Source organism: Henckelia pumila, chromosome 3 (genome assembly GCF_033568475.1).
Source record: "Henckelia pumila isolate YLH828 chromosome 3, ASM3356847v2, whole genome shotgun sequence".
Lineage (NCBI taxonomy): Eukaryota > Viridiplantae > Streptophyta > Magnoliopsida > Lamiales > Gesneriaceae > Henckelia > Henckelia pumila.
The window spans coordinates 61,238,707-61,265,178 of NC_133122.1; the positions used below are offsets into that span (position 1 = coordinate 61,238,707).

General features: G+C 34.2%; 3 protein-coding genes across 6 annotated transcripts; 1 reads left to right on the forward strand and 2 right to left on the reverse strand.

Moving 5' to 3' along the window:
* Positions 1 to 333: 333 nt before the first annotated feature.
* On the reverse strand, positions 334 to 8,441 carry LOC140890616 (dihydropyrimidinase). Its single transcript, XM_073298532.1, has 13 exons — positions 8,269 to 8,441; positions 7,564 to 7,731; positions 7,209 to 7,260; positions 3,149 to 3,418; positions 2,835 to 3,046; positions 2,322 to 2,442; positions 2,081 to 2,168; positions 1,911 to 1,989; positions 1,576 to 1,663; positions 1,450 to 1,490; positions 1,290 to 1,342; positions 1,045 to 1,201; positions 334 to 817 (listed from the first exon to the last, which is right to left on the reverse strand). Exons 1-13 carry the CDS (start codon positions 8,362 to 8,364, stop codon positions 626 to 628), a joined length of 1,617 nt encoding a protein of 538 aa, XP_073154633.1. The 5' UTR covers positions 8,365 to 8,441; the 3' UTR covers positions 334 to 625.
* An 8,431-nt stretch (positions 8,442 to 16,872) lies between these two features.
* On the forward strand, positions 16,873 to 19,699 carry LOC140892194 (probable serine/threonine-protein kinase PBL3). Its single transcript, XM_073301002.1, has 6 exons — positions 16,873 to 17,134; positions 18,053 to 18,378; positions 18,470 to 18,605; positions 18,703 to 18,839; positions 18,932 to 19,055; positions 19,232 to 19,699. Exons 1-6 carry the CDS (start codon positions 17,074 to 17,076, stop codon positions 19,591 to 19,593), a joined length of 1,146 nt encoding a protein of 381 aa, XP_073157103.1. The 5' UTR covers positions 16,873 to 17,073; the 3' UTR covers positions 19,594 to 19,699.
* A 1,039-nt stretch (positions 19,700 to 20,738) lies between these two features.
* LOC140887556 (CBL-interacting serine/threonine-protein kinase 3-like) lies at positions 20,739 to 25,174 on the reverse strand. 4 transcript variants are annotated; one of them, XM_073294873.1, is made up of 15 exons: positions 25,000 to 25,174; positions 23,706 to 23,940; positions 23,514 to 23,576; positions 23,374 to 23,445; positions 23,137 to 23,244; positions 22,954 to 23,034; positions 22,783 to 22,836; positions 22,570 to 22,695; positions 22,378 to 22,467; positions 22,141 to 22,263; positions 21,939 to 22,049; positions 21,723 to 21,836; positions 21,567 to 21,623; positions 21,416 to 21,490; positions 20,739 to 21,321 (listed from the first exon to the last, which is right to left on the reverse strand). In XM_073294873.1, exons 2-15 carry the CDS (start codon positions 23,874 to 23,876, stop codon positions 21,247 to 21,249), a joined length of 1,320 nt encoding a protein of 439 aa, XP_073150974.1. In that variant the 5' UTR covers positions 23,877 to 23,940; positions 25,000 to 25,174; the 3' UTR covers positions 20,739 to 21,246. The 4 variants fall into 4 exon arrangements, with proteins under 4 accessions (XP_073150974.1, XP_073150972.1, XP_073150973.1 ...); XM_073294871.1 differs by having other exon boundaries at positions 24,885 to 25,174; XM_073294872.1 differs by having other exon boundaries at positions 24,847 to 25,174.
* Between the last annotated feature and the right edge of the window lie 1,298 nt (positions 25,175 to 26,472).

Here is a 26,472-nt window from a genome sequence, read left to right on the forward strand (position 1 = left end):
AAAAAGAAGATGTGGAGATGCCTCAGCTGTTGTATAAGGTTTTGATTTCAATTCGGTATTAAACTGGACCTTGATCAATGCGTGTATGCTCAAAATTTGAGACACATTGTTTTGATTTACTAGATGTGTAAATGCATGAAGCAAACGTAGATGTTTCTCTATTAGGTTATATATAAATTCAAGATTCAAGCCTCAAAGGCCAAAAACTACTCCATCTTGTCAAACTTAAAAACTACTCCACAGATAATTGTGAAGCTGATGAGGGATTATGTATATAGCATTGGCCTATATGCAACTTTGACGCTGAATCACAATGAACAGAATTTGCTCAACTATCAGTACTTTATTCAACACCTTAAACCGGCTTAAAAGGTGAATACAAATCATATTTATGCTTACTGATGGTAGTCCTTTATTTTGCTGTTTCACCAGAAAGAACAATGGACCAATGCATCTATTTACATCGCCTAGAATACCCAGAATCAGAATATTTTATATACATTCTGAACAAAGAGATGAACAGTAGTAATCACATTGAGTCTATAAAAATAGGATTTCTTGAAACACTTCGGCATCAACAGATGCAAAATCTTGCTCGGAATTTCCAGTAACTCCAACCAGATGCTCAGCTTGTTTGAATGGATCTTTTTACGGGAGCTTTTAGGGACGATAAATAGTCCAAGTCCGCCTTTTCAATTCCATCAAAAAGATAGTTATAAGGTGGCATTTCTATGTACTTGCCAGAACCTGGAACAACTTTTAGTTCTTCATTTTCCCAGACAATTTTACCTCCAGCAATGGTCACTTCAATTTTTCCCTGTTGAAAATAGAAAGTAAATAACTCATCAAGAAAGTTTAACCTGGTCATTGGGAAGCAACAATTCACGCTACTGCATTGTATTGGAACCTATTTAGCACTGTGAAGCATGATCCACTTTACTTTAGTACATTAATAGGTACTCGGTCGGTCCTATACTCTTTACTGGAAACAACATCGAAATGACATATTGAAATTGGTATAAGCATTAGGGATGAGAGCTAAACCTTCCCTTTTCTTCCCTCGTAAACATTTGTATCCGATCGAGAGTGGTGAGTAGCTGAAGTTATTTGGAAACTTGAATTTGGGTTTAATATAATTATATCCGCATCTGATCCGACTAGTATTGCACCTTTTCTTGGATATATGTTGAATATTCTTGCACTTGAAGGAGCACACATATAATGGAATTGATATGTTAAATATATAAAGATATTCAAAATCCTTGAAATTAAAGATTTCACAAACATACCACTCAGTGCTCGTCACCCGAACAAAATCAGAGGAAGACATTTTTCCAGACGCCTAAAAATAAAATTAAAATAAAGAAATAAAAGGATCAGCAATGTCCAAGAGGGAAGAATATTGTTACAGGTCAACACTCACACAAGAGAGGATAATAAATAACATACCACCATTGTATCCCAAACTATATGCATTCTCTCCTCAATACCTGCAGGATAAATATCATACTAAAGAATCATGTGAAAAATTAACCCTTTTAGATTCTACATAGAAACTCTGGAACAAAATTATACCGTTGACTCCATTTGGGATTTTTCGAAAATCATCAATTCCGAGTGCTTTTTGTCTTGCGTTGAAGGTGCAGTGATCTGTCCCCACCAGCTGCAACAGGTTAAGTACCCTTAAACATAAAAGGCAAGCATTCTAACAATATAAGGTAAATATTTAAAGTCAAAATTGTAAAGACCTGATCATATCACAGGTTATATTTCCAGTGTACCCATGGATATTATTTTCTGAAATCTTAAAAAAATTGCAGAGACAAATTTCCTACAATTTTGATTCTGAATGGTTTGCCGTCTTCTCTAACTATGTCCAACGTCAACTTTATTATGAACAGAGTAATAACCTGAAGAATTCCTGTCGACAGAGCTGCTTGAAGAGCCTTACCATGTCCTAGTGCTCTTATAGGCGGACTCATGACAAACCTAAAACATAGAAATATCGTGTATAATGATATCATGAAGAAAACAAAGAGGATATATATCAAAATTTGATGTGAGACAGAAAAAATCTTGCTTTGCGGCTGTCTTGAAGTCGGAATCCCAAAGGACAGAATCATCCAGGACCAGCCCTGAAACTACCGGTTCCCCAATGACCTTCTGACCTGAATTCAAAAAGATTAAGATATTGCAATTGTCAATATTTTGGATTTCAGACGTAAGGATCTTGAAATATGACAGAAAATTCCAAGTCTGAGAATTAATCTACAAGGTCCCATGTGAGATCAAATGGATTATTATTCTCAAGAACTGCTAACCGGATTTTCGAGCTTTAGCTATTTCTTCCATTGCATCAATGCTCATGACATGAACAACATACAAAGGTGTGTTCACAAAACCAGCCAAACGAATAGCACGACCAGTCGCCTCACCCTCAAGCTGCATGAAATTTAATCAGATAACAGAAGAAAATGCAAATGAAAGTGAAAATATAAGCTTCATCAAGTGTCAGACACAAGTCTATACAACAATTTTTAACTAATTGATGATGAAGGTTACCTTCACCATTTCCCTCGTCATTATAGCTGATGAGGAAATGAAAAAGGTAATTGTGTGCTAACCACTAACCAAGCATGTTTAGGCTATTCAGATCAGCTATGAAATCCTGACATCCAACTAGATGGATCAAAATGTAATATAAAGTTTAAAACTCATATTTCAAGTGACAGGATGTTGTAACTGGGACAGAAAGCTTAAGATTAAGAATATATAAGGTCAGCAAAGGCACTTGATGTCAATATTTATATTTTTAGAAGATTAAGTGAAGTTACCATCGGTGGCCTTGAAAGAGCATGACCCTCGGGACCCGTAATGCCTAGTTCAATCATTCTTTTTTGTCCTTCAAACACAGCATCTCCATTCTCTGCGTGAACCATAGCCAAGGCACCAAGAGATTTACATTTTTTGAATCCCTCGAGCAGAAGCTCATCGTTGATCATAAGTGAACCTTTATAGGCCATGAAAAATTTAAAAGAATTTATGCCTACAGAGTAAGATAAATTAGTAAGAAATCATCCATAATAATCATTGAAGCAAAATAAAAGTATCTCCAAAGTGAAACAAATAAACCTGAAAGGGTACATGCCTTTGCCTTTAACAATGAGTTCCATTTCCCTTGACACAGAGTTGTCCCATTTCGTGATTGCCATATGGAAACCATAATCCATGCAGGATCTTTCTGCCTTTTTTACATAAGCATCAAAGCCTGCTAATAAGCTACCATTCACGGGAATAACAAAATCAATATGCATCGTAGTTCCGCCAGCTAATGCAGCGGCTTGGCCACTGAAATAATCATCAACTGTTTCAGTGCCCATAAACTCCATAGCCAAGTGAGTGTGGGGATCAATTCCTCCTGTCATTATCAGAAGATAAAGATTAAATAAACAAACAAGATGGTAGACTAGGGACTTCTATGGAATTTGGTATTCAGTAATAAGATTTTATATTCAATTTGACAAGTAATATACTGAAACACATCTTACCATTATTCAAGTCTTACCATTATTCAAGGATAACAATCAGACATTCTTGGTACCTAAAGTTCGTAATTTATAGGAAATGTTCTTTAGTAAGATTAGTTATGTACCGTCCATTCAGCTGCGAGATAATCAACATTGTTACCATAAAAAAGGCATTGAAATACATTATATATCACTACCAAAAGGAAAAAATGAAGAGAAAAGAAAGCAGCCCTAGAGGAGCGGTTTTCTCAACTTTAGAAGCAGTTTTTTACAGCTCCTAGACATTTATCAATGGATACAAAACCCCTCCTATTGTTGGGGTTGCTATATACAATAGAAGTTGTTTTAGTTACGGGTAGTGAAAGTTGAAAGAGCGCTCTTGTTGCCTACTATAGGAGTGAGATTAAATTGCTGATGATTTTGTTGATATAGGACTATAGGAGCATTTCAAATTGCATCTAATGCAAGGACTTTTTGAGCAGTTCAAACCCGCTATTAAAGCTGTTGGAAGAACAGTTCAAACCATTTCTGATGCCATGGATATAGGGGCGGTTACCGACCATTCCTGAAGGAAAACCGGTTTTTGAAGTGTTTTGATACCAATCTTGAAGCCATGGACTGGGAGCAGTTTAAAACCGTCCTTCAAGTAGTAATACCATGTTATTGCGTTTATTGATTTTTTTCAAACTTAATAACATCATTCTCAATACAATTCATCCATAACAAAATTAAGGAAAATACTAGTTGATTAATCAACAAAGCCTTCACATTGAAAATCTTAACCTACAAAATCAATATATGATATTAATACACAATTACTCTCTACAAAAATAGCGAAGTACAAAAAGAGCTAAAATAAATGAAACTATTTTTTAAAAGTCTGAGTAATTGGTATTGGTTCCGGAGGTGCAGGAGATCGGCTATTGTTGTCTTATGAATTTGGTGGAGCATGTGTGTGTTGTTGCATAATATCTCTCATATTCATAACCGATATCTATAAAAGAAATTTAATTTAATTTAATATCATGCATTTATATAAGTATTATAAAATTATTTGTTAGTATTAATAATGATGATATTACTTGAGCTGGTAATGATTCAGGCTAGGAGATCTCTTATCAATTCTAGATATCATACTTTGAATGATACATGTAAAAGTTAAAACTTTGGAGCTGATGTTATTGTATCAGCCATATGCTCTATATTTTTATTTCAGTATGTCTTTGTGCTTCCAAATATTTCATTCTCTCTTTCATTTTCCACAGTTCCATGAGATTGAACTAAGATTATAGTGCACAGGGCAAACTTGACTAGGCTGGGCACCAGCTCTAAGATATCGAACCCAACCACAATGCTTAGGCCCAAATAACATGTTACATAAAACGTATAACTTATATTGTAAAATGTATATATAACTTTAACAAAAATGAACATAATTGTAGATAAATTATATATTCAATGCTTTATCGTGAACTTCCACTAGTTGTGTTTCCATCGAGCATGTCTTGAAGGCAACATTGCACAATCTCGTTTGCAAAACCTAAAAATTATTTTCATGGAATATTGAATATCAATTTAAAAAGTTGAAACATATTGTCATCTCAACTCGTATCGTTTGGTCATAACCGGAGCACCTTCTTTTCTTTTACTTCGTCGACTCAATTGTAATACTTCAACACAAGTTAACTTTCCACCATTTTGCTGGAATTAAACACATAATAAAAATCACTTTTATTTAAAGTACGCAAGAAATAGCAGTGTTTTAAAAAACGCGAAAAAGCGTCGCTTAAGCGTGAGCAAAAAAGTTTTGCTTTGGACAAAAGCGTGAAAAAAGCGATCAACTCCTTGATTGACCATATTAAGCACAAAAAAACGTGAAAAAAACTCGAAAAAGCGTGAAAAAACTCGAAAAAAGCGTGAAAAAATATAATTTTTAAAAATAATATTTAATTAAAATTTTAATTTTTATTTAATATTTTTAAATTTTGAATTTTATTTTAAATGATAAATATTTAATAATATATATATTTTTAAAAAAAACATTTAAATACATCAAAATTAAATTTGTTTCGTACATTTCCTTTCTTTGCGACTAAGATATGGAATCTGATCTAACGTAAATATTTTACTCTAGATAATTTGTTATTTTGAGACTTACATTTTTTATAACTTGAAAGTTTATGTATTTTTTCTTATCTTAAAATCTTTAAGTTTATATGTTATTTATTATATTAAAACTCCGCTAAAATTTTCAAATTTCAAGAGTTTTTTACAATGATAAATATGTATTAGACAAGCCTTGGGCTATTGCCACATAATTAACTGAATTGAAAATGATTTTTGTTCCATGTTTAGTTTCAAGAAAATGGCAGAAAGCCAACTCATGTTGAAGTGCTACAATTAAGTCGACAAAGTAAAAGAAAGGAAGTGTTCTCATTGATCGTGAACAATACGAGTTGAAATATGTTTCCACTTTTTAAGATGAGTTTGCAAAAAAAATTTAATTTTATTGCCAAAGGTTTTGTTTGGCTTTGCTGGACAAGGTTGTGCAGCTTAGTTTTCAAGACGACATTGCTGAGTACACAACTAACAAAAGTGCACGAGAAAGTATTTCGGTTTATAATATTACTGTACAATATGAATTATATTTGTGTAGAGTGAGATATTTGGGTCTGAGCATATTGCTGGTTAGATTTGATATTTGGGAACAGGTGCATTCCGTGGCCAAGTTTTCTTAGTGTTGTAAGCATAGTTCAATCTCCAGGGAGAAGAGTTGTCACTTTACTTTAGATGTTATTAATAAATTACTGGGAAAGGAAGAAAAAATTAAAGATATGGAAGCGCCGAGACAGACGTAAATGGAGCATATGAGGTAGATGCAATAACATTAGTTCCAAAATTTTACACGCATCATTCAAACTTTTCCAAAATTGTAGTACTTTGTTGATTCGTTAAAAACAGTCTATTGTTAATGTTATAAATTGATTTTGCGAATTGAGATGATAAATATGAAGATATTTTGTGGAATTATGAACGATCATTTATTCATGTATTGATGGATAAATTAGTTTGGGAAAAAATTGATAAAACCCAATAGTATTGTTAAATTTGTCATAGAAAACGTTTCAAGTTCAAACCCTTCCTAAATCCCATGTTAAAGTATGTGGTTTTGAAACCAGTGACACGGGATTTGGGAGTGGATATAAACCTCTTCAAATCCAAAACTCAAAAGAAACTTTTATATCATTTCATAAGGAACGCTTTGAAATTTCTCCGCTACTACATTTACGGCTTGAAGAAGAGTCTAAAACCATTCCAAATCCATGACTTCATGAGAATATTCAAAATGCTTCGGAAACCATTGCTTTAGTTATTTTCACGTAGAGGAATTTTGTGAGTTAATTTGCAAGTGAAAGGGAATCTATTTCGTTATGGATATTTTCTGCTTTAATGAGGCATTTTCCTAGCAAGAAATTGATCATTTTCTTATACAAACTTTCTGTTTTGGTTAATGGCATCATAGTTTTCTTCCTTCCATTGTTTACCACACTTTTGCCCGAGAATTGTGACCTGAGTTCGTATCATTCAGAAAGATCTATCCAACAGTTATGGAGAAATGGATACTCTTTATTCCAAAAAGGCCTTTAAGAAACTGTCTCAAAACTGAAGATAGAAATATACCTGGCATGACATATTTCCCAGTGGCGTCAATAATCTTAACACCATCTCCAACCTATAGAACCACTAATTGATATAGATTCATTTGCAAAACATAGTGCTAAAACAGCATAAAACGCAAAGTATGGCTACATAGTCCCAGTTTCCATTGTCGATGTTTTCATTGTGGCGCACATGATAAAAATTCTTCATTTAAAGCGAGACGGATACATACGCTATATTCTAAGATCACTGCCATAACTCATAAGCTGTAGACAACAAAATTACAAATGGGCATTTTCACTTCACTTATCAAGTACTCTATGTACATTTCTCGGTAAACATCATTTAACAAACAAAAGGCTAAAAGCAAGAATACCTTGATATTAGATTGTACAGCAACAATAATCCCATCTTCCACATACACATCAGCAACCTCTTGATGGTGAGCATTCACAACTGTCCCTCCCTTGATCAAAATCTTCGAAGAATACAGCGAATCAACCCCACACATCGATTCACCGTACCCAATCCCGGCATCAGAATACTGCACATAAATTGTACCAAAAATGAAATGGAAAAAGCATAGACAAACACCAAAATTCAACTCTCAGATTGTTCATGCCTTTTTCACAATACACAAGGAAACAGACACGATTGGGGGAGATCGAAATACCCATTTTTATTGGCATTTTCCCTGTTCAGTCCATCTGTTTCTCGTGTACAAAAATCGTCCTTATAATCGACAAATTGATCCAAATGCATCCGTCATTTTATGTTCCGTCATTAGGCCAAATATGTATTCGGGTTAATTTCTCAAAGATTAGAGACTATTTTTGTACACAACCGAGAAGAGGGACTGAACTGGAAAGGACTTAACAGTGAACAATAGGGGTAAAGGTGAGTACTTTCCCAACAAGAATGAAATATCATCTCCACAGTATCAGTAACTCTAAAGATATCAGATTCATCGGAGCCCATAAAGTGATATACAATCCAGAATTGATGGGACACGAAAATATAAAGTGAAAACACAAGAACTGGCTCATGAATTCAGCAATAATCCACCATTTTCAGTACGTACCTGATTGGATTGAGCGAATGGCGATATTATCATAATCATGGAAAGTAAAAGAAGAGATTTACAGTGAATTTGATGAGTTGTGAAACTGGAATCCATGGTTGGGTCGCTTGGAAAATGACGCCTTGTTTCACGTCTGTTGGGATTTTATAGGCGAATACCGAGTTTTGAAGGAATCTTCGCGTTGTCTATATTATATATTCGATCTCCACTAGGAATCTTAATAAATCTTATTTTGTTCCATTTTTTTTCCATGTTTTTGTTTGGTCCACATGAATCAGCTTGGTTAAAATATATAACATATTGGTATATGAATTTTTATTATTGGAAAAATATGAATTTTTATTATTATTAGGCTAACCGATACATGTCAGTCAAATTAAGGTTAATTTTTCTTTCTTTCTGAAATTTTTACTATAATTCGGTTTATATATGTGTGTGTATATAAGACTTTTTTCGTATTAAATGGTTTTTGTGCAAAATTAGAAATATTATCTTAAAATATAAGAATGATTTTTATAATAATTCTTTTTTCGTGTAATTATTTAATAATTTGCTTAGGTTATTTAAATTATTTTATTGTCACGCATAATACCACTTGCTAGATAAAATTATGCCATACAAATATTTAAATATTACGAAAATGTGACAATAATATCATATTGTCAGTCACTATCATTATCATATATATATATATATATATATATATATATATAAAGCAAGTCAATTTTCTGAATATAGAACTAACCAATGTAACCAAGTAAAATTTTGAAAATAACAATAAATACTTCATCAAGTGTCCATGTAATTTGATTAGCCTCCAAGCTCCCACGTTCGTCGAAAAAGTGCAGGAAAGTCCGGCAGGGGCGACCTGAGAACACACGATTCGACCGATGAAGCACGACTAGCATTCGGGTCTCGAATGAGTCGATAAAATATGTCGAACATTCGTGTGATCTCATGGCACCCCTGTTGGCCTCCTCCACCTCAATTTCTTGAATTCACTACCCAAAATTTGGTGCCATTTTAGTCTGAATTTTCTCGAGATTAAATAGAACATAAGGCCAAGGTTTCAAGTGTACTGCATCTTGGTACTTTTGGCTATTACATGTATTGGATTGTACTTTCTGAAGTACGTGGCATTTTGTACTCGATTGAATTTCTTGTACTCCCCAAAGTCTATTCATGGACTGGACTCTTAGCGGCCTTTTGGAAGCCCACGGACCTATCCACCAATGAAGGCCACTCGAGCCCATTGAATGACGATTTTTTTTAAACGATCCAAGTAATTTTGTTTTTAAAAGAATAACTGAATAGGATCAAAGGGTGTGAAATTAGAATTTGCAAGTACACATACACATAAAAATAGTTTGGTGCTAAATTGTTTTTTTAAAAAAATTATTTAAGGATTATATGGCTACTTGATTATAATATATTGTTAACAAGTCTCCAACCCAAGTAACTCGTTTAAGTTTATATTTCCTCCGTCCCAATTATATTGTCCACGTTTCCTTTTTTGTTTGTCCCAAATATATAGTCATACACCATATTTAGTAATATTTTTTTAAACTTCTTTATTAATATACCCCTATTAACTACACCTTGAAAATTGTGCAATCATTTTTTTAATACATTAAATAGGGATAAAATAGGAAATTTATATAAAATTTACTTTTTCAATAAATTTTTTTTAATTCGTGTGAAAACTAAAACAAGATATATAATCGAAGGAAGTATTTTCTAGATACATATTTCCATATGTCATCATTAATAGCCTCAGTTGATGAAAACCAGGAGAATAACAAGGGAACGAACATTAATATTTTTGCTTCAAATAATATGAAACACAGAGATTACAACTGACACATTGATCAAAATCTAACAAGTTTTACATACACCACCGAGTTCTTTGTAGGATCTTCATCTCCATAAACCAGAGGAGGACCCGAAAACGAAAGGGAAGTGCGACGACACGGAGGAGAAGGCGATCTAATGCATTACAGGTGAAAATTATATAGTTTGTATAAGTATTAATGTCTTCACCTGTTAGTAATCTGAGCAAGCGATGATGGATGGCTTGTATTCGGTTACCGTCGTCGTCTCATCATCGTCCGGCGTCCTCTTGCCATTTTCCCTGAACTTGAAGCTCAATCTAATAAAGTAACTTCCCTTTTGTGCTTGTAAACTTTTCTTTGGCAACTTGGTAGCATTCTTTTCTCTGCCGAATGATGCATACTTCAATAGAAGTCCCTTGAGTTTCTGCACCCTGCTTTCTCCATTATCATTCCCACACTTGTCTTTAGCATCTTTCCCTTTAGTTGAAGCTGGCTTGTCCATTAATCCATCGTGCTCGTTCTTCATGGGCCTTACACGTCGTCCAAAACGTACCCCGGGAGCCGTGGGATTCGTCGGCCCGCGTAGATTTAGCCCTTCTTTCTTCTGGTCTCGAACCCATCTTGCATAAGCAGAGCCCTTGAGCTCCAGTGGTCCACTATAGCTGGTCAAGACTGGAACTTGATTCGTGGGCTTCATCGAGCTCTTGTCCTTGTAAGAATCTTGATTATTGCAGGAGGCAGCTGTGTCAGTGCAAGAGTATTTTGAGGCAATTCTGAATGGGGAATATGATCTTGAGCGTCTCGGCCGACCGCTTCTTCCCCTCTCCTCTTCCCTTACTTTCTCCAAAGCCGCCGCAAAAGGGTCGAAATCGTCGTTCCATGTGTGCTTACACGCGAACGGGATCCTGCACGTTGTCGTCGGAGACTTAGACGACGAAGCAAACGTCAGCCTTTGGCTAGAGCTACTGAAAACACTGTTATATTGGAGTCTTGGAGGTGGTTTTAGAGGCATGACTAGGCCACTGAAGAAGAGTTCATCCCCGAAAGCCGCCGAGGGAAGCGAGTCGCCGCGCTCTCGATATCTCTGTCTTCGACTGAATGTCTTGCTAGGCTCGAACTCCAGATGGACAAAGTTCGAGTTGGGAAAATCGTTAGTGTCATGTTTCTTCCTCCGTGGACTGACCGGGGCGCTGCAGTGTAAGTATGCGAGAGTTTTGCGATCATGCGAGTTCGGGCTGGTCGGGGCAGTCGCGTGTAGACAAAGGGAAGATGAGACATTTGCCAATGCCATTCGGTTCAAATTGGAGAGGGTGGCAATATGGATTGTGCAGGCAGAAAATGGGAACAAGAGGCTTTGAAATAGTGTAGATTGTGTTATGTTCTTAATTGTTCCTGAATATAAGGAAGGCCTACCTCAAAATATGGGACTTTATGTTCCTAAAATAATCTTCCAAAGTAGGCAACCAGACACCGAAAAGCAGACACTGGTGCTAGTCCTCGACGATTAGCAATTATTAAGTTGGCCTAAACGAAACACTTGTATGTTTAAAAAGCATAACTAAAAATTTGAAATATTTGAATGGGTTGATGAGAGCTTACGTCACGGGTTGTAACCAAATCATGTATATGATGATCAGCATCTCTATGCATGGTAAAATTTATGTTATATTGCTCATGTGACATATCATAAAACATCATATCTACGGTTAGAGTTGTAAATTTGGGTTTGATCCGTTGAACCAATCCGGTCGGTCATTAAAAAAAGACGGGTTGGGTCATGCTTTTGACGGCATGTCTGGAGGCGGGCCGAAACGGACTGGCCCGGCCGTTTGGGCTGCGAGCCAAGACAGGCCGGGGCGGGACGACCCACCAATTTTTTTTTTATTTTTTTATTTTTTAAAAAATTATATCATAACTAATATTTTATTTATTTTATATATGGTTGATAAGTTTTATTTGAAATGTTTATATATGATTATAAGCTTTAGAATCTTAAATGATTTAAATGATTTATTATAATTTATGTTTAATTGATAATTTTGAAAATTTATATTATTTATAATGATTTATCTATTGTTTGAGTTTTTAAATATGTATAATTTATAATTGTTTATGTATGATCTTTTTAAAATCTTTTTCATATTTTTTTGATTTTTTTTTAAGTTTTTTGACGGATTGACCCGTCTAATCCATAACCCATGACGGATTGGGTTGAGGTATTCCAACCGCCATCAATTTAGGTCGTTTCCAAATTGACTATCTTATCTATTATTAGAGTAAACGCGTAAGGTGTGTTGAATTGTTAATTGTACCTATTTGAACCTTAGAATGACATAATTATTTTAATTATTTTTAGTGAAACAAAAATAGCATATATTATCTGGCTTGATGAGTGATGACTATCTTGTATTCCTGCCGAGTGAATAACAAATTTTAAGCAATATTTCTAGATTTTTTATTGCTTAATTTTGCTATGTGACACATAGAACTTTAAGATAAGGTCACGGAAATATAATGGCATACAAATTTAGGTGTCCAATTTCAAAATGGAACCGTGACCGAAAGGCACCCATTGGAAGTGAACTCGTGATCCCATATGTGATATTTGTGATGAATTAGATAATGACTAGTGTTAATAATATCTGAGTAATAAAAACAATTTCGATTATTTGTGTCTCTTAATTACAATTATTATCAAATAGAAAGAGTTATTTATTAAGATTTTGTGGTGTTTTGATAAAAAAAAAATTGTTTGATTCGTGATTTTGGGGCCTGAAAATTTGATTCAAAATAAATTAGCTACAAATGGGAAAGATTGTTTTTGGTAATCTCCTTCTGAAAAGATTGTCATAGTTGAAATGGGAAATCTATTGTAGCCATGAAAATAGGAAGAGTTTAAATAAATCGAGTTAAGCAAGCATCACGCTCATTGATCACACATCATCATTATTATTTTATTATTTTATAAAATTTGAGATACCTATAAAAACCGTTTCTTCTCATATAATGTGCGGACACCGAGTTTTCTGCCGATTTTACCCTTCATTTTACTCTCGTTCGTGAGAATTTGTGCATAGTTTAAAAAACATGTATCAAAAATCAACCGCTTCACCCCACCTTCTCCCAAAAAGTGAAAATAACTGAACCATCAACACATTTTAAAACCTCAATCGCAGATGTATAATTCTTATATCGTCGTGTTCATAATTTCACACGCAACGTGTGTGTCTATCCCGCTAGTTATCTTACTATTTTATAATAGCTGAGTGGGTTAGAATAACCGTTGATTTGAGGACACCAACTTTCTTACTTATTTTACCCTCTTTTCATAATTTTACCTTAATAATTCTTACACATCAATTTTCACTCTCATAATTACGTTAGTCATGATCCTCAATCCATAACATCCACTATCCCACTAAATCCCCCACTTATACCATGTTTATTTAAAAATAAATTTTATTTTACACACGTATAGCGTGTGCACGTTTTTACTAGTTATTATTATTATTGAGACATGAATTGGGTTGCCGTATAACATTCTCATATTGCTCTATCTAAATCACAAACGTATCCTAATATAAATATTATATAACCTAATTACAAAAAATGATTCACAAAAATCATATTAGAAACAAAATCTAAACCACGTAACGTGTGATCCAAAAAAACTAGTTTTTTTTTTCTACAGAAGGATAGACGAGTTGGTAAGATCTGAGGTGACGTGGGGAGAGATTTCTCAATATTGCGGGTTCGATTATCGTGTGGAGCATATTTCCTGCTGAAATATTGTGGGGTATGCTCTGGGGATTGGTCATATTGCTCCCTCCTTCAGGTCCCTGCCGCTCCTGCACATCCCTCGATTTTATCTCTGCATGAGCCAATAGACATCTGACTCATGTGGAATGGGATCTGGTCAACTCTTTTGCAAAAAAACTAATTTTTACTTAAAATTAAGGTTGATTTGCTAACCAGTTTTTAATTAATGTGATGGAGCTTTATTTAAAATTACAATGAGATCCTAATTACATAATTTTAGTCGCGTCTTCGGAAAAAGGACATCTAACAGCTGGGCCAATCTATGCGCAACTATGTTGTAAAAGCCCATAATTAGAAATAAGTATGGGGCTTGGCCCATTAAGTATTTTGCAAAAACATAAAGGCTTGAAACTATTTATACAATTCTACATAAAATTTATATCAAAGTGGAAAACCCTTTCCATTAAACGGGAAGTTCTTTGATAATTTTTTTTCTTCCTATAATTGCTTTTTTTTAAAAAAAACTTCAAATATATTAATATGTTCAAACTAACTCGAGTCTGTTCAAACATTTGCTTTATAGAGGTCAATAATAAATTCTGGATCAAATGAATTGACATGAAAATTCAAATTCAAATTTTTTATTGAGTCGAAATCAATTCAAAATTAATCTATTTTTCGAGTTCATGCCAAATTAATCTTATTTTTCCGATACAAGCATAAAGATGAACTGACATCAGATACAACTTTTGCATCTTTATGCTAGCTTGTCTTGGTCATTCAGGCCACATGAAATTCATGTATCCGGGTTCGAGACGAGCTTAAAGATTCATTGATTATTCAAATTGTATATGACAGAATCAAATATTTATTTTTTTAATATCTTAATTGGAGTTCATGTCCTTTAAGCTCACTCGAAGCTCGAAAAATAAACCAACATATTAGTGCTCGTGTGTGACTCGTGAATCATCAAACTGATATTAGATCGGTAAATATATTTGAGATCGACTTAATTTTTATTATCTCAAAATATGCTTGGAAAAGTATTCGATTAGTCGATTTGGATTCATTTGTACCCCTAGCTTAACAACACACATGCACGACCAAGTCCAAAAAGATTTATTTGCACATGAGACGTAGGTGTAAACACAGACATACACACAAACACGATACCCAGTACGGTTTCAGACGACATCTGTATATATATATTATTTAAATTCAGCAATTGTGTTAGACTTCAATTAATATATGGGGAGAATTAGACTACTTGCATACTTTAGTCTTTTGAAAATTATTTCGAGAAATTCTGATTTGCATCTCATGACTAAAAAATCAGTAATATTAGCGCAACTTAATTAAAAAGATATTACAAAGAATTATCTTGTATGTATATATTAGTGCATTGACGCACATGTTTACACAGTTTTTTTATTGACTTGATTTATATTAAAATAAATGTAATGGCATAAACTCACGTACAGTTGTAAAAAAATAACAATGACTCATACTATAATATGATTCAAATAAATTTAGAGTGTGTTCCACAAAGCAGCTGGAATGCTTGATGCAATCACTGAGATTACGTTGTGTCCAATCTTGGAGCGATTAAGGTCAAGAACAAAATATGAAACCACTTTTTTTTTTACCGAGTTATAATGAAAATAAAGAAAGGAATACCTTGTATGTGTCACAATTTTGAAAAAACGTTATTCTTTGTTTCTTTACATTGATTTGCTTCATCTATACTTGTTTGATTTGTCTCAAGACTAAAATGTTAAAGGGACCATTTGTCACTTGTCTTGTACGCATATCTTAGAAGTTGAAATTTGACTATTGGTAGCCTAAAACAAGATTATGAAGGAAGGCATATAAAAGTTTTAATGGAATTTCTTTACGTTGCTCAATGAAATCATGGACTACGTCATAAGAGTTTAAATCTATCGAATCAATTTAATAAAAGTTGATTTGAAACATAATTAAGCCAAATTTTTATTGAAGTCAATGGTTACGCTATATGATCATGCACTAGTACTATCCACATATATGTGAGAGTATATGTGTATACATACTATGTTGCAGTATTTTTTTTCCTAATAAAAACTTATAATTTTTTTCACATGTTTAGGGGGAAAAAGTTTACTATAAGTTAGTTTTTTTTTAAAAAAAAATTACCATAAGTCTATAACGAGAATATAATAATGTATTTTTTTTAGAGGGAGAATATATAATGTAAACTTGACTAGTTGATGGCCGCCACTTCAAAACTAAAAAGATATCATATTAATTTTTTATAATTAAACTAAAGAACTTGTACATTTCTGTACTCCAACTCACTTAGTTTTCCACGTCCGCTTCCCCATTAATCAATCAATTGATTAAATTAATTACCCATATGGTTATCGATGAAACGAAATAATTTCAACCTCATATCTCATTAATTTTATAAAGCAATCAAATACTTTAAACCAAATCTATTTTTTTATACCACACGTAATATTTGCATATTTTGTTATGAAACAGCTTAAAAAAGGCTTGGTTCAAGCTCTTTTCCCCAAATCCTCCTCTCTTTTTTACACCCAATCATAAAACACACACCCTGACCAAAAACAAAAACAAACTCCGGCATATATTGAAATACCTAGCTAGAAAATCCTATTTTCCCAATCAAAACACACTAATCCCTTTTTTGAAAATTGTCCCTATCAATATCATAGACTAAAGTGCCTGATTTGTGAAGCGGGGAGAATTTTGTCACAAAGTCTAACCTCACTTATTGACAAATAATAAAATAATGAAATGTCAATTTCAAAATATATAATACGTATATATAATGAATGTCTAATGTCTTTATTAAATCAAAGTAGGGGCATTTGACTGGTCAGCCGAATGAATTCCATGCAGCCTTGAATTTTAAAATATCTATACCAGAAAATTAAAGGAAGCTTCTTATTAGTTATTATAAAGTCATTTGTGTCACACTTGAGCCCATACATATTATAAATAGAAATAATAAAGAACACATGCATTATTGCCATCATATTCAAAGATTTAATTTTCAGAGCCTTGACCAAGTTGAGGCTGCTAATTAACTTTAATGTTCTCTCCTCCCTAAACCCAAGAATTTGCGGATGAAAAACAGGTCCCTATCTTCATTTTCTTGAAAAAAATTCGATCTTTTTCAGTTTTTCAAGGTGGTGTCTTTGAAATTTTGGGCATGGGGATTTGCCTCCAGAAACCTGCTAAACTTGCTCCTGCTTCTTCTGGGCAATTCTCAGGTATGGACTTTTCTTGATTTTGAATGGGTTTTCTCGATTATCTCACTTTTTAGTGTTGGATTTCTGATAGAAGAGAATGCTTGGTAGTTGTATGGCTGTATCTAGTGGTGGAGCCATGAGCGGCGGTGTAAAGTTTTAGCTATTTTAATCTTCTTTTGACTAGCATTTATTCAACCGACCTTCTTGGTTTTTTAACGTTGTTCTATGGATTATATATTTATATTACCTACTTAATTTTTAAGCATCGAACTATGTTCACGATGATGTGTACTTTTGCAAATAGAATTAAGGTAATAATCGAAAGAAAGTGAAAGAAAAATTTATTTGATCAGGATTATGTATCGATTGCCATTTCTAATGTACTGCAATGTATGATTGAAGAGAATGATTGCAGGGTAATTGGTACAAGAATTTTTTACCTTTATGCGCTGAGAGACCCTTTTCATGTCTAACACATGCTTTAATAAAAGAAAGAAATATTGAGGGAACAGTGCATTTTGAAGTAAGATAAAGTACTTACAAAATTTGTAGTTATTTTCACGTTAACTTCTGTTGAATAATTGAATTAGATGGTGAAGTTGAAATAATTTGGTGTTGGAGCTGGATCTTGTGTATCGTTACTTTGTGCTTGAGATCAATTTTCACTACTTTGGCTCGAGGCTATCTATTTCACATTCACGAGTCGACTTCATACATTTGCGAAGTTCAAAGGCGCCTTGCTTTTCTTGGTTATTTGACATCTTTCATCTGGCTTATAAGCTAAGTGTCTGCAATGAACTGACATCATAACATTATATTGTAGGACGAAGATGATTAAATGTGTGATTTGCAGCAGAAATCTGCAATTTTATTTTATTTTTGTTAGTCTTAGAAAACAAGAGATATTGTATTCACTTGTTCAAGTTGTTCGTTTTTCAGATAAGATCCCACCAGGATCTACAACACAGGACAATTTATGTTCTTCGAACCAGCTAGGTCATTCAGGCTTATTATGCAGTGCTATTGCTGCATCGAAATTCGGTCAATTTCCCTCCAACAATCTGAGATCCTTTGCTTTCAATGATCTAAAGAATGCCACTAGAAATTTCCGGTTCGACAGCCTTCTTGGAGAGGGTGGATTTGGGCTCGTTTTCAAAGGATGGATAGACGAGCAAACTCTTGCCCCCTGCAAACCGGGAACCGGTATGGTTGTTGCTGTCAAAAAACTCAAATCCGAAAGTTATCAAGGCCACAGGGAATGGCTTGTAAGTTCATAAAAAGACTAGCTAATTTTTCCATCATACGCCTAAAAATTTGTAAATAGCTAATGTTTTTGTGATCCTACTTCTCTGGCAGACGGAACTTAACTGTTTAAGTCTTCTACACCACGAAAATCTTGTGAAGCTGATCGGCTACTGTGCGGAATCCGAGTACAGGCTGTTAGTCTACGAGTACATGCCAAAAGGAAGCTTGGAAAATCACTTATTTAAAAGTAAGTGGATTATCTAAATTGGTTGTTTTATTTATTTTTCATTTACTTAGCTCTAGTTTCAATCTATTTATATTGGTGAAATTTGTGATAATTTCAGAAGGAGCACAACTTATGACTTGGGCTACACGGACACGAGTTGCACTTGACGTTGCTCGAGGGTTATCTTACCTGCATAGCCTAGACGCCAATGTGATATACCGGGACTTGAAGGCATCCAATGTACTTCTTGATTCGGTATGACAAAATTCATCTTGGAACTCTATATACTTTAACAGGGCTATTTCTATATGTTATTTATCATGTTTTATGTTAATGTTTTTTTACAGGAATTCAATGCAAAACTTTCCGACTTTGGCTTAGCAAGAGCCGGTCCTAAAGGCGACAAAACTCATGTTTCAACTCGGGTCATAGGAACCAAAGGCTACGCAGCACCAGAATACGTAGCAACAGGTCTGTTTTTATGTGGAAACTTATATGATATTGGCCCTTTAGTTTCACCTATATAAAGGGGTAATGATTGTACATTAGGAAATAAGAGAATCTCATAGAATTTTTAGTCCTTTGGGTACTATGTTGTAGATAAATGTCTTTATGGCTGAATCGCATGATTTCGTGTTGTATTGTAGGTCGCTTGACTCCAAAGTGTGATGTATACAGCTACGGTGTCGTGTTGCTGGAGCTGCTATCAGGGAAACGAGCACTTGGAGACGAGAACGTTGGTGGAGCCGACGAAACTTTGGTGGATTGGGCAAAACCATTCCTGAATGACAAGAGAAAAATGTTGAGAATCATGGATTCAAGATTGGGAGGTCAGTATCCTAAAAAAGATGCACAGTTCTTGGCTGTTCTCGCCCTACGATGCCTCAACACGGATCCCAGGAACCGACCGACCATGTCGGAGGTTGTGGCTACTCTCGAACAGCTCCAAGCATCGATTGTGGTGAACAGGGTTGTAGTCGAAGCCAACAAGAAAAAATATGGTGGATAGGAAGTTGAACACCTTGTATAGTAGAGATAGAAATGTTGAGCATGTATGATATGGCGTGGAAGAATAAAAGGATTCGAGGGGGTTATTATCAGAATCTTAAAAATAATATTTTTGATGGTCACAGATTAAAAATATTCATCTTTTACATAATAAAAAAATATATATTAATAAAAAATTATTTGTCCGAAATATAATTAGGATAATATATGATTCAGAATGATTAGATCAATATAAAGTCAAGTACGGTGTGCTAACCTCAGGATTGTATCCATTTCAATTTTGGTGGGACTGATGTTGGACACATATGGATGAGGGAATATCTATGTGATACAAAATAGATATAAAATATGGTAGATTTTAAAATTTTGGGATACAATAAAATATAGCTACTTTTTGTGTATATATAAATATATTAAATATTATGCAAATTATTTTAAATATCACTTTATTGATAAATCCATATTTATTAAGTAGATATATAAATTAAACTACTATTGTTCAACGTAGTTAAGTTATAAGTTTTGATCATGTATGGTGTATATTATTTATTGATTTATTTTTATGGGTGTATAGTGCTATACTTTTTTTTAGCCTATAGTTTTTATATCTTACCAGTTGCAAAACAATAAATATTTGCTAAAAAAAAATACAAATTATCTGACCAGCATTAAACATTGGGCTTTCTTTGCGGTAGCGGGGATCCTCCGAGTCGTTTGCAAGAATGGGCCTACATGTCGAATAACTTAATTTTCGTGGTCACCAACTCCAAATTTTAGTTTTTTTTAAACTCACATATTTTTAGTTTTTTTTTTTTTTCTACAACTTCACACGGAAAATAAATATTGATGGATTATTTATTTTTTTCTATTTTTTTCCGTTCAATATTTAACCCGATTTTTATAAAATCGCATTTGATACATTATATTTTATAACTATTTTGATTTATCATCTTTATATTATAAATATTTCATCGTCTCTTCCAGAGTCAAGTGATATGTAAACATATAATGTTTTGAATTGTTGAATTCATGTTAGTATGAATGTAATACTGTACATAAATCCTAAACAAAAAAATTTTAATGCGACTATTATTAACAAAAACTAATCGTCGATCATCCTTGTAACAGATAATCAAGGACAGAAAATAAAATGAAAGTCCAAATACAATTGACTAATTTAAATGCAATAGGAATACGAATACATAATAATATCATCAACACGATCCTTGGTCGTGATTAATAAATCTTGTTCCAAAATTTATTCCTCCAATGAACACACACACTCAAAATTTACAGGAAAATAAATATTACTGCCCAAAAATACAAATAAATTAAAACCACGCCTTCCAAGAAAATCATAGATTTTGGCAGAAACATAAGAATACGAACTCTTCAATGTATATATCCCTCCTGGGAGAAAAAAGTTCCCTTCTAGAAGAGATTCAAACCCGAAGAACAGTAAACCATGATTCCTCTACAACTACCAGTTACTATAAACAAGGAAAAGGGAATGGATATAAGATGTTCACTCACTCCAGAAAGATCAGTTTTCGAGTCCGACCTCCGAACGATGTTCGGACTTCTTGCGAGATGCTGTTTGCCTTTCGATCACGCAAGTATCCTTGCACACAGCTCATCTGGTGTGCAAGTGCCTCTAACTCGTTTCTTTCATCTCCTCTTCGGTTTTCCAAACGACGTCCTCGAGGCAGGTAGACAGATTCTTGTAGAACTGCGATAAAACGGTAAAAAAGATCAGAAATTTGAAGCCAATATGGAAAAGATATAGGTGCTGTATTGTGAAAGTTGAGCAAAATTCAGTGTACCTTGTGGAACTCCAAGGTATCTCCCTTTGCCTTCCTAACCTCAACCATATGCAGAGAAGGGCCAACTTGAAAGACCTATTTTTATCCACATTTTGCATTAGAAAACAAGGATATTGTATCACAAAAAATTTGTGATTATTTCAAAGTGTACCTCGGTAGCAACGTTAAGGTTTCCTTTTCTTCCAGCTTTTATGTTTTCAAGCCTCATCTGAGAAAAGAGTTGAAAGAAAAGTGCCAAAAAGATTAGTTTAAAGGGTAATAGCCAGCACAAGCACAAGGATTATCAGGAAAATTTCACTCTCACTACCTTGTAGTTCTTCTTGTGAACGTCAAAACCGAGTGGTTTTGCTGCTTGTTCGATTTTCTTTATGATCTCATTGGCGGGGCGTTTGGATGTGAACCTCGTCTCCCTCTTAAATTCCTATCACCGATGCATCGTCAATAAAAGAACGAATTGAACACTTCTATCAATGATGTAACGCATTCATAGTCAGAAAAAAACGCAAGGGAAACGAGTATCAACCTGTTCTGAATCGAATAGATTCCCAAGATTGAGACCTTTTGACATGGAGATTAGCTCAAAGGCGTTCATCGCCGTTGGTTGCTCCTCCTTTTTCTCCATCACGAGATGTTCCTGATGTAAGAAAACAAAGGCTCTATGATCAGAATATTGATTTCGTCGAGAAAGATGGGGAGGAAAAATCACTGATGTGTGACAATCTCACCTCGGAATCCTTGAAAACAGCTTCAACATCATCCAAATTTGTATCTTCTTTCTCATCAAATATCGGTGCTTTGTAACCTTTCTTAAACCACTCATCTTCCAATATTTCAGGGATAGTAATGCGCTGCATAAAAATTTCATAATTAGCTCACATGAAGTATGAACATAAAAGAGATCGGACACCACATAAATCGATATAAGTTGTAATATCACAAGGAAGTATTTTCAAGATTCTCACTTTCATGGGATTTGGTTCGAGAATCCGAGCGATTAATTTCATGGCACCAAAGGAAAGCCACGGGGGGCAAGTGAATTCAGCAGAAGATATCTGGATGTGTTGTCATAACAAAAATGATCAAAACAACAAAAAAATGCTTCGGGCATCATGATAAACAATTAACAAGGCACTTAAATTGCACAAATAACTTACTTTTGAATACAAGTTCATAAGATTTGAATCATCGAAAGGCAGGTATCCTGCAAGCAATACAAAGAGTATCACTCCACATGACCACAAGTCTGCAGTTGCTCCGTCGTAGCCTCGATCATTGAGGACCTATTCAGGTTTTAATCCATAAATCAGACCATGAAAGAAAAACAAAATGTGATGCAAGGGTTTGATAGTGGGATTTGCAAATCTTACCTCAGGAGCGACATAATTCGGAGTTCCACAAGTAGTATGCAGTAAACCATCATCCTGGCAAATAATGAAAATCTCATATTTTTAAGTTGATTTAAGGTATGCGAACGAATATAAATTGTATAAAGTGAAAGAGTGACTCGGCAAACTTCATAATCAAAATCCAATATTTACCCTGACTGTTTGAGATAGAGCACTCAATCCGAGATCGGAAACTTTTAGGTTCCCAGCGTCGTCCATTAATAAGTTTTCCGGCTACTCCAAATAAGGCGATATCAGTCGTGAGAAATGTTGTATGAAAAACTGAAAACTATGTGTGATGAATCATGCGATAAATTCGTGACAAAATTCGCTTACCTTCAGATCTCTGTGAAAAACTCCCCTACTATGGCAATAATCAACAGCATTAATGAGCTGTTGAAAATATTTTCTGGCATCATCTTCTTTCATCCGTCCATGATTAACCTAAGTCATTACAAACAAAGTTCAAACAATATAGTATAGAAATTCAATAACCGGCAGTACAACCGAGCCATCGAACTATGATTTTCTATAACACGCTTTCTGTGTGGCAGGAAAAAGCTCGAATCTTACAATATTATCGAAGAGCTCTCCTCCGGTAACAAATTCCATAACAATGAAAATCTTGGTCTTGCTAGCCATAACCTGAACACAAACAATAATATAAGCTCCTGTGGAGAGGAAGAGAGGGAAAGCAAGAAACAGATACTAACCTCATACAAGCGAACAACATTGGGATGCTTTATCAATTTCATCGTTGCGATTTCCCGCCTAATCTGCCAAATTTATGCATAACATATGTCAGATCCACCATAACAAGAACAATATTTGATCCATCAAAACTGGCAACTTAACAAGAGATCTGTTGTAACGCCTTTTTTAAGGCACAGAGGTAAAACATCTACCTGTTCAGCCATTTTGTGCTTCAGGACCTTATCCTTGTCAAGAATCTTCAAAGCCACTGGTTGTCCGGTCTCAGAGTTCTTAGCAAATTTCACTTTTGCAAATGTGCCCTCACCGATCGTCCTTCCAACTTCATATTTCCCAATTCTGCGCTTGATTTTGGGTTGACTCATCCGCAACTGATTCTCCAGCAGACTTGTTCTGCGCTCAGCAATAGCAGTCTTCAACAAGAACTTCCTGCACATAGAATTGGCTATCTTCAAACCCTTGAAAGTATCAGATAAAACTATACAAAAGTTGCAAACCCAAGACTCATAGAAAGATGGCATTTTTAGAAAAATTACGATTTAGTTTCGGGCAGATGACACAGCTAAGTCTGTCCATAAATTTACTATACAATCAAATTCAAAGAACAAACTTTCTACAATAATCAAAGTAGACTCTTTCTTGATCGGAAACCATTAGCTCGATCACAGCTCAGCCACATACATGAAGAAGAATATGCTGGAAATGAAAACCCAACAAGATTTCTCGGAATTCTTTTTACTTTACTCTTTAAACAATTGAATTTCACAGGACAGACAAATATTGAACCTTAAATGCAATCGAAAGCAATGAATGATCAGTTCACAAGCTAACAAGCATATGTATATAGTGATAACTAAAAGCCACTCCACATATGACTTAATTAATTAATGACTAAAACTTAGAAGAGTGGAACAAATTATTAGAAAAACACACAATAAAAAAACCAATCATGAGTAAAATAAACAAAAAAATGGGAGCGGAATCTACTTCCCATACTTGAAGACAAGAAATACATTATTAAATCACAACCAAATCCCAATCTATCTTATCCTCCCCGTTTTGAATTAGCAAGAAAACTTTTCGCCCACCAAACTCAAGGATTCCCCGTAAGGATCCACCCACTCTCAGACCTCGTCCAAGACTTCCAAATCTAACAAAAAATGATAAACAACTGAAATTTGAGCTCACTTCCCCCAAGTACGAAGGAATTTTCCAACAAAACTCAAAAGAATCCGTACACCAAGTTTCATAACTCAATCAAGAACTTCAAGTCTAACAAAAGAATGAGACAATAATAGAAATTCTTCCTAGAACAAAAATATCTTAAAAACTAACAAGTATTGTCTGAAAGAACACTTTTTCAAAGTACTGACATCTACTTGTGCTCAACACCGACACGGGCTTTGCTACAATCCAAATGATTCTGATGCTAAAGAAGAGATGAGAAGAGAAAAAGAGATAAGACTCGGATTTGTACAAACACAGTACTTAAAAGAGAGCTCGATCTCCCAGGGAAGAAAAGCAAAGCGGCTCTTGGATTCCAAATGGGTCAAAACAACTTAAAGAACCAAGCTTTATAATTGCAAAAACCAGAATGGACCCAGAAAATAGATTGGCCAGCGGGTGAAAATGGCCTCCAAGACTCAACAAATCACCCGCGGTAAATGGGATTAAATATATATATATATATATATATATACACAAGAAAACAAGATTCGCCGCCACACCGCTATATCATCCCAGCTACACATTCGCCGCCATACCTGGTTCCACGCAATAATAATAATTCACCGATAGAAAAGAAGGAATGTTCGGTTGTCACCAAAATTTATATTGTGATTGGAACACAGTTTATGTTTTTACACCGCGTTGGTGGCGCGTGATTGAAGACAATCGTACGATGATGTTATGGGAGCATACAGGATAGTCACATGTTCTAAAGCCCATCGTCTTTCGTTAATTTTTTCCTGCCATGCCCCACTGTATTAATCATTTTTGCTTCTATGAAAAATATATATGATTTCATTTTCAGAATATTATATTATATTTATATTTTAATATATATCTCCATAACTTTTTTATTATTAGATATCTTCTGCCTCAATAAATAGGTGACGACCTAGGAAAATGGTTTTTGTCCACATGATATTCTTGTGCCGAGTTCAGACTTTAGGTATAAATAAACTAAACATGTTCGTGAGTTTTTTTAGTTTATTCGATAAATATTTGATTCGTATTTGAATTGATTGAACTTGAGCCGAATTCGAACATGTTCGAATTTTTTTTTGAGCCGAGCTCGAGCCAAATTTATTTTGTTCGATAGTTTGCGAATAGTTCGCGAGCCTTAATATTTAATTAATATAATATAATTATATATTAAATTTATATATATTTCGAAATTTTTAGAACATTTTGAGCTTTTCGAACCATAATATCCAAACAATAGTTCACGAATATGTTAGAATATTTCGAGCCGAACTCGAACCAAAATATTTGAAATTATCGAGCTCCGAATCGAGCTCGAACTCGAAAATCCTTATATCGAGCCGAAATCGAGTCTTAAAATTTGAATAGTATTCGACTCGATTCGATTCGTTTGCACCCCTAATTCAAATCACGGAGCCATCAAGATTTTAAAAACAACGTTTCGATCAAATATTAAATAATATGATATAAGGTTTCTTTTTAGTAGGTGATTGTGCGTAATGATTGAATATTTTAAATACAATGTGTAATATTACTCAATGAACAGCATAATTATTAATTTATTCCTTGATTTGAAAACACTTTTTTTCCAATTCAAGGGTAGAACAGTAAGTAAATATTATTATTATTATCATGTAATCCAATATCGTGTTGTTAATGGGGCCTTTGATATGATGCTAAATTCTCTCGTATTAAATTCATAAAAATTTGGAGGGAAAAATCTTGGCAAGAGTTTCGTTATCTTTGTTTTTATTG